Source organism: Mustela lutreola, chromosome 1, assembly GCF_030435805.1.
Source record: "Mustela lutreola isolate mMusLut2 chromosome 1, mMusLut2.pri, whole genome shotgun sequence".
Classification (NCBI taxonomy): Eukaryota; Metazoa; Chordata; class Mammalia; order Carnivora; family Mustelidae; genus Mustela; species Mustela lutreola.
The window spans coordinates 90,681,395-90,699,594 of record NC_081290.1 but is presented as its reverse complement, the minus strand read 5'-3'; the positions used below and the strand labels follow the sequence as shown (position 1 = coordinate 90,699,594).

The 18,200-nt window shown below is 40.0% G+C and overlaps 1 protein-coding gene across 3 annotated transcripts in view; it reads right to left on the bottom strand.

The window, feature by feature from the left end:
- Positions 1-14,123, bottom strand: part of PDE5A (phosphodiesterase 5A) — a 160,005-nt gene extending 145,882 nt beyond the window's left edge. Inside the window, exon 1 of one of the 3 annotated variants that reach the window (XM_059169445.1) lies at positions 13,671-14,123. In XM_059169445.1, coding sequence (XP_059025428.1) covers positions 13,671-13,792 — 122 coding nt within the window. In that variant the 5' untranslated portion in view covers positions 13,793-14,123. Of the gene's footprint in view, positions 1-12,202; positions 12,899-13,091; positions 13,245-13,670 lie in introns of those variants that run through there. The other 2 variants (XM_059169461.1, XM_059169453.1) reach the window with 2 other exon arrangements.
- Positions 14,124-18,200: the final 4,077 nt, after the last annotated feature.

The following is an 18,200-nucleotide window of genomic DNA, read 5'->3' as shown; positions in this document are numbered from 1 at the left end:
ATACCTCAATATCATCAAAGCCATCTATGAAAAACCCACCGCAAATATCATTCTCAATGGAGAAAAACTGAAAGCTTTTCCGCTAAGGTCAGGAACACGGCAGGGATGTCCATTATCACCACTGCTATTCAACATCGTACTAGAGGTCCTAGCCTCAGCAATCAGACAACAAAAGGAAATTAAAGGCATCCAAATCGGCAAAGAAGAAGTCAAATTATCACTCTTCGCAGATGATATGATACTATATGTGGAAAACCCAAAAGACTCCACTCCAAAACTGCTAGAACTTATACAGGAATTCAGTAAAGTGTCAGGATATAAAATCAATGCACAGAAATCAGTTGCATTTCTCTACACCAACAGCAAGACAGAAGAAAGAGATATTAAGGAGTCAATCCCATTTACAATTGCATCCAAAACCATAAGATACCTAGGAATAAACCTAACCAAAGAGACACAGAATCTATACTCAGAAAACTATAAAGTACTCATGAAAGAAATTGAGGAAGACACAAAGAAATGGAAAAATGTTCCATGCTCCTGGATTGGAAGAATAAATATTGTGAAAATGTCTATGCTACCTAAAGCAATCTACACATTTAATGCAATTCCTATCAAAGTACCATCCATCTTTTTCAAAGAATTGTAACAAATAATTCTAAAATTTATATGGAACCAGAAAAGACCTCAAATAGCCAAAGGGATATTGAAAAAGAAAGCCAACGTTGGTGGCATCACAATTCCGGACTTCAAGCTCTATTACAAAGCTGTCATCATCAAGACAGCATGGTACTGGCACAAAAACAGACACATAGATCAATGGAACAGAATAGAGAGCCCAGAAATAGACCCTCAACTCTATGGTCAACTAATCTTCGACAAAGCAGGAAAGAATGTCCAATGGAAAAAAGACAGCCTTTTCAATAAATGGTGCTGGGAAAATTGGACAGCCACATGCAGAAAAATGAAATTGGACCATTTCCTTACACCACACACAAAAATAGACTCAAAATGGATGAAGGACCTCAATGTACGAAAGGAATCCATCAAAATCCTTGAGGAGAACACGGGCAGCAACCTCTTCGACCTCTGCCGCAGCAACATCTTCCTAGGAACAACGCAAAAGGCAAGGGAAGCAAGGGAAAAAATGAACTACTGGGATTTCATCAAGATCAAAAGCTTTTGCACAGCAAAGGAAACAGTTAACAAAATCAAAAGACAACTGACAGAATGGGAGAAGATATTTGCAAACGACATATCAGATAAAGGACTAGTGTCCAGAATCTATAAAGAACTTAGCAAACTCAACACCCAAAGAACAAATAATCCAATCAAGAAATGGGCAGAAGACATGAACAGACATTTCTGCAAAGAAGACATCCAGATGGCAAACAGACACATGAAAAAGTGCTCCATATCACTCGGCATCAGGGAAATACAAATCAAAACCACAATGAGATATCACCTCACACCAGTCAGAATGGCTAAAATCAACAAGTCAGGAAATGACAGATGCTGGCGAGGATGCGGAGAAAGGGGAACCCTCCTACACTGTTGGTGGGAATGCAAGCTGGTGCAGCCACTCTGGAAAACAGCATGGAGGTTCCTCAAAATGTTGAAAATAGAACTGCCCCATGACCCAGCAATTGCACTATTGGGTATTTACCCTAAAGATACAAATGTAGTGATCCAAAGGGACACATGCACCCGAATGTTTATAGCAGCAATGTCCACAATAGCCAAACTATGGAAAGAACCTAGATGTCCATCAACAGATGAATGGATCAAGAAGATGTGGTATATATACACAATGGAATACTATGCAGCCATCAAAAGAAATGAAATCTTGCCATTTGCAACAACGTGGATGGAACTAGAGCATATCATGCTTAGCGAAATAAGTCAAGCAGAGAAAGACAACTATCATATGATCTCCCTGATATGAGGAAGTGGTGATGCAACATGGAGGCTTAAGTGGGTAGAAGAATAAATGAAACAAGATGGGATTGGGAGGGAGACAAACCATAAGTGACTCTTAATCTCACAAAACAAACTGAGGGTTGCCGGGGGGAGGGGGTTGGGGAGAAGGGGGTGGGATTATGGACATTGGGGAGGGTATGTGATTTGGTGAGTGCTGTGAAGTGTGTAAACCTGGTGATTCACAGACCTGGGGATAAAAATATATGTTTATAAAAAATATATGTTTATAAAAAATAAAAAATTAAAAAAAAAAAAAGTAAAATTGTGATATAAACACCATAACTCTCCTAAGTTAAAAACACAATTAAATGAAACCTAATTGTAGAGCAATAAGTTTAATGTGTTTGGTATTTTTGCCTAAAATAATGTATCTAAGGATAAAAATTCTTTGAAAATATACTGTACTTAGGGTATTTGTGTTCTAATACTAAAAATATAATTGTGATGGCCTAGTACCTAAATATTCAGCCATTCTATTTTAAAATGTCATTTGAGAGTTCCCACTTTTTATATCCTAAAATTATATATGGAAACTAAACCCATTTGGGCAGTCTCCAGGCACATTATTTAGTAATGCGCATGCACATTAAATGGCCCTAAGAGAAACCTGAACCTTTTCCTGCGTTAGAATCCACATGACATTAAATCTATGAGACTTTGCTTTGCTTCCCTTACCGCTTACACTAAACTCCAGTAGAGCCTAATGGGTAAGCACCCTATGTGGGACAGACTTGGGCTTCAACCCGAGTTGCTTCTTTCTAACAGTAAAACCTTAGGTACATTATTAACTCTTTCCATAAATGAATGGAGATAATGACAAACCTTCCTCGGGTTCTTAAGAAAACTAAAGTAGGGGTGTCTCGTTGGCTCAGTCAGTCAAGCAGCTGACTCCTGATTTCTGCTCAGGTCATGATCTCAGGGATCCATTGAGGCCTGTGTTGGGCTCCATGCTCAGCCAGGAATCTGTTAGAGGATTCTTTTTCTCCCTCTGCCCTTCCCCTGGTTCGCATATGCACACACACATACACACACTCTCTCTCTCTAATAAATCTTTGTAAAAAACTTAAAGGAAATAATGCATATAAAGTGATAGCACAGAGTCTGGGACACACAAACTCTATGTCTAACACAATATTTAATATATGATAGTTATTATTTTTAAGTTAATCAAATATTATTAAATGGAGTATCCTCAAAACCAATCTTTTGTAAAAATAAAAATAATTTATTCAGTGGCCTTGTACAGAATAACTAGATGTGAGCCACTGCTTCTTAAGCTCCTAGTTTGGAAACACTAATGTCTCTACAGAAACACATACGAAAAACATAGTTGGTTTAATGATAGTATTTTTTCAAATTAGAACTGAAAAAACATTAAGACTCCCTAGACTAATAACTACACTTACATATGACATAATTTTCTGAATAATATATAAAAATGAAGAGCTGAACATTTTATTTTTTTATAATTTTTAAAATTATTTAATAAACACATAATGTATTATTAGCCCCAGGGGTACAGGTCTGTGAATCAAGAGCTGAACATTTAGCTCAGAAAAATAAATGCAAGAACATAACTTGTTTTTCCATTATCACTTAAAAATTAATTTTTTGCAAAAATAAATTAGAGATTTAAAGATGATTTTTTCAAAATACCGAAGATAAAATAAGACTGACAACAAATGTGAGAAAATATATACCTAACTACCTATAATGAAAACCACAGCAATATTTCGTAATAACCATAATTCTAAACTAGAGAATGGTTTTAACACTAGACAAAATAATACTTTAACACTCTGCTACAGATTTGGGGACTGAAGTTGGTCTGTTTTAGTTCCTATCCTAAGGGGCTCATGAGGAATTTCTCTAACTAGGCTGAAACCTGGGCTTCATGGAAGGCTATGCAGCAAGTCCTTGAGCAGGGTGTCTCAGATAAAACAGTAAAAAGTTGCAGGCCCTGAGTAATGTACAAAACACAGTATATCCCTATGTTTTTAAGTTTACTGTTAAAACATCATCCTTTTTTCTTTCTTGCCAATGCTTTTTTTCTTCAGTTGTGTGAATTTATCACTTTAAAACCAGGATTAGGAAAAGTGTACTAATTTCTTGTCTAGAAAGGGATGGTTAAAAACTCATATGGAAATCTGCCAAAATTATCTATAGGAAAAGCACAATAATTGCTTTTATAGTTTCAGTTATACTGCTTGCATAATTTGACCTGGATCTACTACTCATATTTGGAAAGCAGTTAAAGAAGAAAACTACTTAATCTGAGAATCTGATAATCTGTTCTTGTGAGAATCAAGAATGCTCAGAGAGGGGGTGCCCCAAGTGGTTCAGTCAAACAGCTGCCTTTGGCTGAGGCTGAGGTCAAGATCCTAGGGTTCTGGGATCAACCCAGTGTTGGGCTCCCTGCTCAGTGGGGAGTCAGCTTCTCTCTCTCTCTCTCTCTCTCTGCAGCTCCCCCTGCTTCTGTGCTCTCTCTCTCACTCTCTCAAATTACATTAAAAAAAAAAAAAAGAAGGAAAGAGATTTTTAAACTCACTAATGAATTTCTCTGCCTTGATTCCTACCCTCTCCCACTTGAAAGCTCAGGGTTATTGATTTGGGCCAAATTGGGCTGTGGACAACACAGGGAGGTCTGGACTCTCATTCAAATTCCCTTTCCCGTACTTCACACCATCCATAAATGGTTCTATTCAAATCATTAATTAATTTTCACGTAAAAAATAAGGTCTCTTAGAATCTATGAAATCACTATTCATTGGTTCTAATTCCCACTTACCAGAATAAAAGAATGACTATTAAAATATATGATTATATTCAAAGTGCTAATGATTCTCAAGGTAAAACAGTAAACTACTGAAATTCACTCTAAAAAAGAAAAAGAAATATGCATTATCTCCTTTAAATTTCTTAAGAAGCCTATGAAATAAATGCTACTTACATTTTACAAAGAAGGCAGACAAAGCACCTAAGGTCATACTTTTTTTAAAGAGAGAGTTCTACAGTTGAAGCTAAGATTTTTCCCACCTAGGGCCCTTACCCACCATCTACCACCAGTAGAAATCAATATTAAACAGTTCAGAACAATATTAAACAGTTCAAAATACTATGTTTTTAGTATTAGAACACAAGCAATATGTATGTAGTAATATGCCCTTGGAGGCACTTGCAAATGTAGAGCATAATGATGGGGGTGCTCTGGCGTTTAATGTCTGGGCCACAGAGATGTTAAACATCCTGCAGTGCGTCTAACAGCCTCTCACAACAACATAAAAAGGTCACCACTGAATGCTAATAGCATCCCCGCAACTTTTCTTTGTGGGGGGCAGGGGAGGGGCAGAAGGAGAAAGAGAGAGAGAGGGAATCTTATTTTTTTATTTTTAAAGATTTTATTTATTTATTTGACAGACAGAGATCACAAGTGGGCAGAGAAACAGGCAGAGAGAGCGAGGAAGCAGGCTCCCTGCTGAGCAGAGAGTCTGAAGCCGGGCTCTATCCCAGCCAGGACTCCAGGATCATGACCTGAGCCTAAGGCAGAGGCTTTAACCCAATGAGCCACCCAGGTGCCCGACAGAGAGAATCTTAAGTAGGCTCCACACCCAGGATCAAGCCAGATGCGGGGCTCAATCTCACAACCCTGAGATCCCAAACTGAGTCAAAATCAAGAGCTAGACACTTAACTAACTTGGTCACTCTGGCACCCCCAATAACATCCCTTTTGAAGAGCACTGGCTTAGATGAAAAAAAGATGACTATACTATAATAGGCTATTAAATGAACCTGGGAAGATTTGGAGCATGTCCAAGTGATAACCTTGAATAATCTCTACGCTGAGCTTATAGTGATTACTTCGCCTGGATCTGTCATGGAAAGGAAGTGAATGCTCTGCCTGAAGTTATTCAGTATTTCCAAGTTCACTTTAGTTATGAAAGCATCTGAGAAATTAACTGGGACCAAATATAAATAAAATACAGAATTGCATCTTATGGTTTTACATTCAAATTTGACCAAGAGTTGAATGAAACATGTTCTGTAATTTTCCGTGCATTCACAGTCACATGTGTGAAAAATATTCCTTAAAGGAAAACCTACTTATAGCTGAAAGGAAGCATAATAACTAACAAACACCGATGTTGTAAATATATAATCTGATTCGTTTTGTAGCTGAGATAAGGGAAGATTGCACTGGATTGGCATTTTTCAATCTAGGTATGTGAAGGCCTGAGAGTCCCAAACAAGTATGTCTTGAATATCTGTAATTTTTCTATGAAAAGGTCTTAATTTTGCATTTTCACACTGATGATAATTAAAACAAAACAAAACAAAACAAAAAGGTGAAAGACGTATACTTTAAAAGACTGGGATGACCACCTTAAAATCAAGCACTGTCCTGCAATCCTACCAGGTTTATACTTGTGTTTACAATCACACTACAGCTCCGTGGTTCTAGCATAAAAGAGAAAATAAAAAAGAGACAAATTTAATATATGCAAATATGCTTTCAAATCAAGTACAAACCATAAGCTGGTATGCTGTCCTATGGGAATAAAAGCTTGGTGACTGAGCAGACCCAGTAGGAGAAGTGAATCATCAGGGCAACTGTAGCAAAGGTGAGCTGACCTCACCAGACCCTTTACTGGGCAGTCAGAGCCATCTTCACTCTGCAATGTTGATTTAATAAATGCTGTCAATTAGCATCTGGCTGGAGATGTACCACTTTTATTCACAGTTCACTTATAAATTTATTTTGGTGTTATAATTGGGAAAATGCTATAATTATGATTAAACTATACCTACTCTTAAGAGTTCCACATTTAACTAACATTAAATGAAAGGAAGTCCAACACTAGGTGTGGTAGATATCTGGAACTTCTGTGTCTGTATCACCTTCTTTTGGGAATTCCCTGTCCCCTAAAGGCATTTCATCTTACAGGTTACCTGCCACATCAAAGTACTTGGATAACCCTATTCTTCTGAACACAGTGATTGGTCCAGAGCAGGCACATGACCCAAGCAAGGCCAATGTAATTTTGAAAGGACTGACATAAATAACAAGGTATTTATCTAACATGAGAATTTTAAGACCCACAGAAAGTTGCCCTGAAAATAGCTTCCAGCATATAATGAAAGCATACAGAATAAAGCCAACACAACATAGGGCCCAAAAATGGATGGATGTATGAATGGATGGATGGATGGATGGAAAGAAGGAAGAAAGAATGGACGGGTGGATGGACTGACGGAAGGCCAGATAAAAAGATATAAAGACAAGCAGAATCTTGACAATATTTGATCAGCTGAATTTCACAATCAAACTATCTCCAGGTACTTACTTATATAAGTCAATTTGGTATGAATTGAAGTAGTTACGACCAAACACTTTCTAACTAATATATTAGAGATGAATAAGAATGTCTTTTTTTAACAAAGGAACATTATTTAAGTGTAAGAAACACTGGATTACATGATCCCTCTAATTCAAAAACCCTCTGTGTGTGTGTGTGTGCTTTAATTATTTCATCAGCTTAAAAGATTAGGATCTTTTCTTACAACTTTGGCATATGTATTCAACAAAGAGTAGAAATAATGATTGCTATTTTTTGTAGTTATCACTAGGGATATGATACTAGAGGGGGAATCTTTCTTCTCCCAAATTTAGATTTAATAAAATTATTCAGAGAAGATAATTTGCAAAAGGTTGATTTTAAAATTGACAATCAAGGGGAAAGTCTTGAAGAATACCGAAGCTAAAGCAATGGCAGAAAACACTTGAAAAAGCATGTTGAGTACAAATTACAAACCAGAGAAATAATAAATAGATACCCTTAAGAGCTTTTTAGAAGTTTTTTAGAATACTTATCAAAATTAAAGATTTTACTTATCTGAGAGAAAGAGAGCATGCCCATGTGGTCCTGCACAAGCAGGGGGAGGGGCAGAGGGAGAAGCAGACTCCCCACAGAGCAGGAAGCCAGAGACAGGGCTCAAAACCAGGACCTGGAGATCATGTTCTGAGCCAAAGGCAGACGCTTAACTAACTGAGCCACCCAGGTATCCCTAGCAAAATGATTCTTTTTTTTTTTTTTTTTAAGATTTTATTTATTTGACAGAGAGAGATCACAAGTAGGCAGAGAGGCAGGCAGAGAGAGTGAGAGGGAAGCAGGGTCCCTGCTGAGCAGAGAGCCTGATGCAGGACTGGATCCCAGGACCCTGAGATCATGACCTGAGCCGAAGGCAGCGGCTTAACCCACTGAGCCACCCAGGCACCCCGCTAGCAAAATGATTCTTAAGAACTTAAGACTCAGTTTGCTTTACCTGCCTTAAACATTTGTTTAGCGATAAGTATAAATTCCTACCAGTTAAAGAAAATGAATAAAGCATTTATATCACACACACACAAATATATATATATATATATATATATATATATATATATATAATTCAAATTAAATGGGAATACCAAGTCAATAAATAAGATTACAGGGCTAAATATCAAATGAATGACTCATGTTGGAAATACTTTCTTCAATTTTTATTCCTAGGTATGTAGCTCACAGGGACTTTTTACTGAACACCTGATTCAACAGATATCTCCAAGACCACATCAATCAGCTGTAAACACTGGTCAAACTGAATCTACATCTGTCCAGCTAAACTAATTTCACAGGAAGTCCTGCAAAGTCAGTAGCTAGCCTGCATCCTAAATTCAGAAATTCAAGAAATTATCCTAAATTCATTTTTCAACCCTCCACGATCAATCAAATCATTGATTTATTCAATTGCCCTGCAGTCCTTACCAAAGGCTTTCATCATAGAAAGGGCCTGTGATACTACAACCAGCTCAGAGAACAAAAAACAAATATAACTCAACATAACAGTTACAGATTTAATAAATTATTAGGTTGAAAAATGTTTGGGGGATAAACTAATAAACACCAAACAGTTCTGTGTAGCCTTTTCAATTACAGAAGAAAGAAATCTTTCCTGAGCATTATTAAAATGCATTAGGAAGTTCACCTAAAAGCCAATTTCAGATATTTTAAATATCTAAATATTTAGGTGGAATTACTTTAAAAGAAAATTTTATTGCACAACATATTCAAAATGCTAAAAACTGTACACCTTGAGATGTTGGAAACATGATCTTATGAAAATATTGGTGATTTCTACAGATCTGAAAAAAAGTTACTGAATTGTACTGTATGCCTACTTAAGTTTTTGTTAGCTAAGCAAATAGATTTATTTGGAGATATCCATCTATGACTAATTGTCATTGCATTAATTCTACCACATTGTTAGGACTCATGACCTTGCACTGCAGATTTTAAAGTGGATCTGATTTTGAAACCTTGAGAACACTATTGATAGAAGGGTAATGAAAAATATCATTTTAGGGGTTCCTATAACTTCTTCTAGGAGGAAAGAACTTGATACACATGAGTACTTTCAGGGCACTAAAAAACAGCTTAAAGTTGGCCAAATGAACCCTGCTTATAAACCATACGAAAAGAAAGGGTCATTATTGCATCAGAATTACCATCATAAAAATATTATAAATAATATTAAAGTCAGACTGAATCAATAACCACAGGGTTTTATAATCTTCGACACTAGTGACAGCTTAATAAAATATGCTTAGCAAATCATTTGTCTGAAAATTAAAAATTATATTCCTATACAATTACAGAAACAGTATTTCTAAAAAGTGGATGGCAATGTTTATTGTATATCAATCATCTGATTAGTATAAATATCTTGCAAATAAAAATGTTACAGTTTTTAAAGATAAGAAAAATTGATGAAAAAAAGAAAGAAAAAAGAAAGTAAGAAAGAGAAGAGAAAAGAAAAAAAAATCCCAAATACAGGACCCAGAATGTCAACTAATTCAGCACAGTTCTGCAGTGTCAAATAAAAAGTCTATCATAGAAAGCTACATGGAAGTGTAAAACTTCTGTTTCTGGACTTTGATCCAAGTGGTCATAAAAACTTGTCCTCACTTAGTAACTCCTATTTCCATTATACGCCAAATATTCTCAAGCTCTTGCCTAGTACAAAACAAAGCAATAAAAAGTCAATCACGTTACCCCTACTATACTAAATTCTAAAACATGCACAATGGCAGGAATGATTAGTTAACTAATGAAAGGTAACATTATTTTAATATGCTGTCAAAAACAACGACAGCTGTATTAGCACCAAGAAGGCTTCATTTGCAAATGCATGAAGATTAGAGCCCTTAATTAACTAAGAATCTCAGGGGGGTAGAACTGCAAAGTTGTCTAGAATTGAGGTTGGGAGTTTCCATATGTTGTAGTTTACTAGTCTCAAATGAATTTTTATGCCAATAGATTGTTATGAATTGTTTGAGTGACACTCAAATTCACATAAACAGGCTGTGAATACTAAAAAGCATCTATGCCCCAAGCTTGCAGCTTTTAACTAGGTGCTTAACTCTATTTGAAGACAGTTATAGGAAACAAAGTAATACAGCAGCAGAACTTCTTTCAAGGTCAATGAAAATTCACAGGTATTTAAATGAGAATTAGGAATGCCAGAAACCTTCATTCTGTTCAAAGACAACTACTGAGCACAGATCATTCAGTCCAGGGATAGGATAAAAAAGCATGCATGAATGTCCAAAGACAATAATTAAATCGAATAAAGTAGGAATAGTTCCATTAACATACCTGTTTACAAGCACAGATGGCCAATCTAAGTGACTCCAAATTTATTTAAAATTTTAAAACATGTTAACTGTTTCTACAGAACTGTCTTGTTTCATGGGGTCCTGGATCACATACAGTACTCATTTTACACTTACAAAGTGTAACAAAGGGAAAAAGGCAAAGTAACAGCTTCCAGTTAAAAAAAAAAAAAAAAAGGACCCTAGCTGTAGAGTTAGAATGTCTGCAATAAGTTTTTACCACAACCATATGAATCACACTGGGTTTAGAAGTTTGGAATTTTTATAACCAACTACTGTCTAATCTCTCAAACTTAAATCTCCAGTTAATGCCACCAAATATAAGGCCAAACAGGAACCTCTGACTATATTGGTTATATTCTTTAAACTGACAACTTTCAGCACTTTATATCTCCTAATGAGGGCCTGTACTACTCTTAAATATTTTACACTTTCGTTTTCAACTTACACTCAACATAAACTCTTACAAATATATAAAAATGTACATGTACACCCATACATGTCATATTATCAACATCAACTATAATATAAAAACTATAGCCAAAAAAAGTCTTTATATAGAGTTTCAGATGATCTAAATTTTACAGTGAACAGTGTAACTTTGAGAAATGAGGATTTTAATCGAATGCTACTTGGCAGAAAAAGGAAGGTGAAAAAATTAAATTTAACCCTTTCCATTTAACTTCCAGTAAAATGTTACTTTCAAAGTACCAGCAGGCTTTGAGTGAAGTGTTCTTATTATGTATGACTACTTAAAAACGATCACCAAACTATCCCAAGTTTCCGTCTCTAAAGGGAGAGGGGAAAAAAGAAGAGGACATTGATGCTGATTTAAAGACAAATCACTTTTTTCTTTCAACTACTAATAATCTGCCTACAGAACACCTCCAAAGAACACCCTGACACACTGAAAAATATCAGCCCGGCTCTCCTGCCCCCTCCCCATTCAGTAAGGACAGAAAAGTGGAAGTGGGCAAGGGCGAAAGGAAACTAGGGACAGATGGCCTCGGGTAGCAGGTGACCTTTGAAAACTGGGGGCCCACAACAATCAATATTTCCAGATCTAGATGGCCTTAGTGCCTCACCCCAAACTCGCAGGAAAGTGTCCTTTGAAAAGAAATCATTTTCTTTTCAGGATTTATCCTCTGGTTGCTCCAGATTTGGGATTTTGAAGGAGGACTACCAAAGCGGGATTAGAGGACTTTGAAAGGAGGGAGGAGTAATTAAACGGAAGAGATAAGACTTGCCCTAAGCTGTCGTCTCAGTCCAAAACCCCCAAAAGTGATGAAATCGACACAAACTCGTTATGAGAAACAGCCTTAAGAAGAGCCCCTTCAGAGATCCCCAAGTAATTCACCGTAAAAGAATAAAGGAAGACAAAAATATCAGACAGTCCATTCTCAGTGAAGCATCCCCCCGCTGCTGTGCCCCGGGCGCCACCACCCAGCACCCAGCTCCGCGCCCCCAAGGGAAAGTGGGAAGTGGGGGTGGGGGCGATGCTGAAGGGACTACCTTGTTTTGTCTCCAAAGGGCAACATAGCAAACATGGGAAGTTCGAAGTGCAGACCATGCGGCCTCCGCAGACTCTGGACTCCAGGAGGCGTCGGGGGGCGACGACGTGCCCAGGTGAGGTGCTGACTCGAAGCCTGCTCCCTTACCGACCCCGCCACCGCGCCGCCGCCGGCTGCCGCCCGCTCGCCCCGCGCTGCGCCGCCCCCTGGCGGGGAGCGCCCGGCACAGCGGAGACCGAGCGCCGGCGGGTGGGAGCCCAGCGCCCTGCCCTGGCCGGCCGCTCCACCATCACCGCCTTGAGTGCGCTTTCCGGGCGGCCAAGGCAGCCAGCGTCAGCTGCCCGACGGCCCTTGCCTGGACAAGGCGGCAGCGGCGGCGGGTTCGGGACCGTTCCCCAAAGAGGCACTTCCAGGACTCGGCCTGAGTCCGCGAGAGGAATCTTGCCCGGGCCAGCGGCTTCTCTCCAACTCCGCAGGCTTCGGGGGATCCGCCCGCCTCGCACTCTCTGCTCCAGCTCCTCCTTCCTCGACTTCAGCCTCAATTCCTCCCCAACTCCACAGCGAGCGTTTCCCACGCGCGCCCCAACTGCCCCCCGGGCAGCCACTTCCCAAAGGACAGGCGCCCTCCTCCCCGCCGTCCGCAGCGGCCGCCCCGGCGCTTGGCTCCCGACCAGGAAGAGCCGGCCTCTGGGGTCGGCTGGGGCCGCGCGGGACCCGTCCGTCCCCCGCTGTCCGCTCCAGCCGCGCCTCCCCAGCGACCTTTGTGTGCGCGCGGCGAACCCCTCCGCGGAGCCCTTTCAGCGGCGCCGCTTTGGGAGCAAGAAAAGAGTGAAAGGAAGGGCCCGGGCCAAGCAAGGGACTGGAGGGGGGCAAAAGACGACAGCACTTACTCTGGGAAGATTCCGGCATGTTGCTGCCTTTGGGCTCCTCGTGGTCTCGCCCCTACCCCGGCTTCCCCGCCCCGCCAAGGGCCGGAGCGAGGGGGGACAGGGGAGGAGCGGATCCGCTAGGACCGAGCTGGAAATGGTGCTTCCGGAGCTGCAGGGAAGGGGCTCAAAAACTGTTTTGGTTTGGCTAAGGATATTTAGGGGGACCAGGAGGCTAGAGAAGGGCTGCGGGAAGGCCCGTGAGCGCGGACGTATGTAAATAATCATGCTCCCGGGGAATAACAGGGCAGCCGGGGTATGTGTATGGGGCGGGGGCGGGTGGGGCGTCCGCATGTACATTTCTGTATTTGAACTTTGTGAGCAAGTTAGATCGAATCCCACACTTGGGCTTTTCGACTGTACTGGCCATGAAGTCGAGGTCTTTACACCCTAACAGCACCAAAGACCTACTTAAAAAGCAAAGGGCCTGGGAACAGAGGTTGTTTAATGGTAAAGGAAGAGGAATATTCAGTAAGGGAGAGAGATGCGCCCCCAGGTCACTCTCAGCGCCCCGGGTGGGTCTTCCAGGGGTCCTCTTCTTACCTGGTGGCTTTCCTAACAAAGTAAGAGAAGGTAAAGTCCCAGTGATCATCCAGCCACGCTTCCACGCAATCCTGGTCCCGCTGCAGCTGCGACCCCCCGGAGCCGGGGCTGGCCCGCTCCATGATCCGCGCCCAGCGTCTCTGCAGCTGGTTTGTGCTGTTTTCCACCCCAGCTGGGGTCCCTCCCTCGGAGTAGCAGGACTCTGCCCCGAGACCCTCCCCCTCCTCCTTGCTCCAGTCCCGCTGGCTTTCAGCGAAGCCGCTCCCGCACTTCGCCGGCCTCTCGCCGCGCCCCGCCTCTCCTGGTCCTCAACCGCTCCCAGGTGTGGCGGGTGGGGCAGGCGCAGCAGCCCCGCGTCCTTCCTGGGGTCCAACGGAGACTGGTCTTGCAGTCTGTCGGGTCCCCAGATTCTAAGGCGGCGGCGGAGGCAACTGGCTAGCTCTCCGGAAGCTAAGTGGCCACGGCTGGAAGGAGGCCACGCCGCCGCTGGGGTGCGCTGTGTGCTGAGCGGGTTCCAGGGGAGCCCCACAGTAAGAAAGGGAGAGTCGCGATGTGCGCGCCAGTCCCAAGTGCTGAAAGCTGGAGTTAGGGGAACTTTTCACCAAAAGTAAGACGTGCTGGTATTCTGGCAACTTTCCCTCAGGCCTGAGTGAATAATGACCATCGCGCCTCGCTTTCCTCCAAGCCAGGGCTTAGGTCTGGAAGGTGCAGGGATAGACCTTCTCTGAGCCCAGCCAGCGCGGGGCACCGTGCGGGGAGAGTGTGTGCCGCAGATTTACAGGCCCTGGTGGGTAACTTCCAACAAAGACATTCCCGTACTTAATATGTTAGTAATAACGACAGTAATAATTATAAACTACGTGTCTTTACATCAAACATACCCTTTTCATGACTGGAACAAGTCTTTCCAGGAAAAGAAAATGGAAAACTCAAATAATCGTGATGGCTTGTGTATGAAGTCAGAAAACGGGCACCTCTGTACAATTAGGTTAACTTGAGAGCACAGGTGCTACCCGGGTACAGTGCGGAGCGGGCTGGTTAGCCCAAGTTTAATTATACTTATAATTAAATGGAATTAATACACACACCCCACAAAAAAACTATCCTTTTCAAAGGGCTCAGCCTTTCTACTCTGTTTTGTCCTATCCCAATGTTTTACAAAAAGGAATTGGTGTCTTCCTTTTGCTTTGTTCTCATCTCCATCTCCTTGTCCCTCAATTTGCAGTTTTAATATGATAATTTGCAATGACCTAATTTGGGGACAAAATTAGATCTAGAGTTGTATGTTTCACAACGTGTGAATGACACCATTAGCGGTGATATACCCATAGTGATTTAGCTGACATACTTTTAACAAAGTCCTTTCAAAATATTCTTGGCAAGAATGTAAGACATTACTCATAGAATGAGTATTACTACACAGAAATACATAATTAAATTGATAGTATAAGAACTTTAAAAAATGTCTTCCAATCTCCCAACGCAATTGTTTATCCTTCCTGCATTAAATAACTGTCCTTCTATAATTGAAGTTTTTCTGAAACTTTACTGATGTATGCAAGTAAACAGAAACCAACAAAAATCAACAAAAAGTAAGCAAAGCAGTAAGAATGTGAAATAGCGTGTGATAAATTATATCAGATTTTAAGTGCAAGTTGTCTCTAATTTGATACTGTGATCCTGATGTGTGACTACAGTGCTCGTGAACTAGAGACTTTGTCCTCGGTGCTCAGTTTTTCCCTGTGGAAATCCATGTATTTCTCCTAACAGAGGGTCAATTACAATTTAAAACTATACTTTCCTACAAAAATGGAGTGAATTTTTGGCTTGAATCATTTGCTTCAGTTAGCTGCTGTTAAATAAACAAGCACTACCTGTCCATTTTTCTCTTAAACTGAAAGGGTTAAATTATCAGAAACCAGAAAGATTTTTGAAAAGTTAGTGCAAGAAAAACAATCCGAGGATTCTGCCATGAATGAGTCTGAATTCTGTGTGGTGTACATGGTAGTTTGGGGGCTCCTGTGAAGGCCTGTTATTTGAAGTGAGCATATCACAAGAGATGGGAGGATGAGTTATTTCAAACTGTTCTAGTCTCCAGAAATCTCAGATAAAATTTGTAACAAACCTCTGTAACTTTAAAGTTCTTAAACGTGACTTCACCCTGACTTCTTGTTACCCAGCTCCATTTTATTTTTTATCTCTATTTGCTAGATTGCTTAATATTTTAACTTACTGGTATATCTTGCACTAAGCACTTCCAATCTTGTTTTAGAATGAGTTGAAGATTGAGTAAATAATAAACATTACCAGGAAATAACTTTAAAAAAGTTGTTAATGGTGTTTACCCAAACAAATGTGCAATAGAGGCCTAACAGAAAGGCCTCCAATTCCCCTTGTACTAGAATAACACCCAAACTCTCTAAAGTAGCTTACAAAGTTCTGCATTATTTGACTTTTACCTACGTCTACTGTTGAGGTTCTGCCCATACAGCTAGAAAAAAATAAATCTGTGATGATCAAATTCCTTTCTCCAAAAAGTAATGTGAATTATTAAAGTCATGAAACTTCCCTGCCTTGTTTTTTTAAATATTCAAATACCATATATATTTTTATTCAAATACCAATATATTCTGTCCCCTTTGCAACCTTACAGTATATTAAAGGCTTCAGAAAATTGATATATTTGCATTTATAATGAGATCCAATTTTCACACTATTGAAGAAAGAAGACTAGAAGATACATTGTGGTGTTGAATGGAATTAGAGGTTAAAAACTAAGTGTGTGTGTGTGTGTATGTGTGTTATATCATGTGGAGAAATCCCACATGATGAGGAAATTCAGGCAGTTTCTAAGAGCTGTGGGATCCTCCAGCTCAGAGCCTACAAAGAAGTTCTAGTCAGTAAGAAAATGAATCCCTCAGTCTTACAAATATAAGGAACTAAATTCTGCAAACAACCAAACAACCTGTGTGAGCACAGAAGTGGATATTTCCCCATTTGGCCCCCAGATGTGACCACAATTCCAGCCAACATATAGATTTGCAGCCTTATAAGATGCTAAGGCATTTTAATAATTGACATCCTAATAATAATCTGAGTCCTATAATCCATGAACATAGTATATTTATCCACTTATTCCAGTCTTTTAAGATTTTTCCCAGGATTTTTAGTATATTTGTCTTACACGTATTTTGTTGAATATATTTCTGTACCTACTTCAGCTCTATCACTGAGAAGTACTAGAAGCAGTGACATTTCGGTAGCAGTGAGTACACTTATTACCCAGATTTTGGTTTCTAAATACCATTCTTCACTTTAAAAGAAATCAGAACTCTTTGGAGAAAAAAATCCAGGTCTAGGACACAAAAAGCATAAGATATGCCTGGAAAATCTTATTTAGCTAGAAAATTAGAAAGGTTTAAGATGATGGCAATAAATCAGAAGGGCAGAGGATGTATCTTCAGAGAGCTTTCAATGGATAAATCTAGAGCAATTGGAATATCAAAATATACGGTAATAGTAACAAATTTTAACAACTGACTAAAATAAGAAACTGTAATTTCACTCTGATATAAATAAATCACTAGATAAGTAAGTAAATAGGAAAGAAGAGAATGTCCCTTACAGTAGAATGCTATCTAATAAATACAAAAAGAGTTCTGTAGTAAGAGAATCATTGATGGTTGCTAAAACTAATCAGGGAGAGTTTGATGATGAATGGGTTTTTACATAGTCTTAAAGTATCTCCTTGTAAGTTTTTTATTAGTTTTCATGGGGGAAATAGTATCTTTACAATGGAGAGAACTTATGGATACCTTTCTAAGCAAGTGATCTTTAATATTACTTATACTGAGACAAACCAAGCATCCATACCTTTTAATAGGATATTCTGAGAAGGACACAATATCACTTTTATGTTATTCCTGAATCTAAATCTAAACATGAGGATCAGATTGAGGGATTTCCAAACAAACACACCTAGTTTGAGATTGAGAACCTAGTTATTTACTACTTTGTAATAATATTACCACAATATTAGTGGCTTGAAGCAATGCACATTTTTTATCTCCCAGTTTTAGTGAATAAGGAGTCTAGGCTCTGCTAAACTGTGTTTTCTGGGGCACCTGGGTGGCTCAGTGTGTTAAGTCTCTGCCTTTGGCTCAAGCCATGATCTCAGGATCCTGGGGTCGATCCTAGCATCTAGCTCTCTGCTCAGCAGGGAGCCCACTTCCCTCTCTCTCTCTGCCTGTGTCTCTGCCTACATGTGATCTCCCCCTCTCCCCCCATCAAATAAATAAAATCTTTTAAAAATAATAAACTGTGTTTCTGCTCAGGGGAGGTCTCACAAGGCAATCGGGGGTCAGCCAGAACTGCAATCTCATCTAAGGGTCGGTGGGAGAAAGATCTGCTTCCAAGTGCACTCAGTCTGTTGGCAGAATCCAGTTCTTTGTGGTTGTAGAACTGAGGGATTACTTTTCTTGCTGAGTTCTGGCTGGAGACCTAACAGGCTGTTGGCTGGGAGCTGCCCTT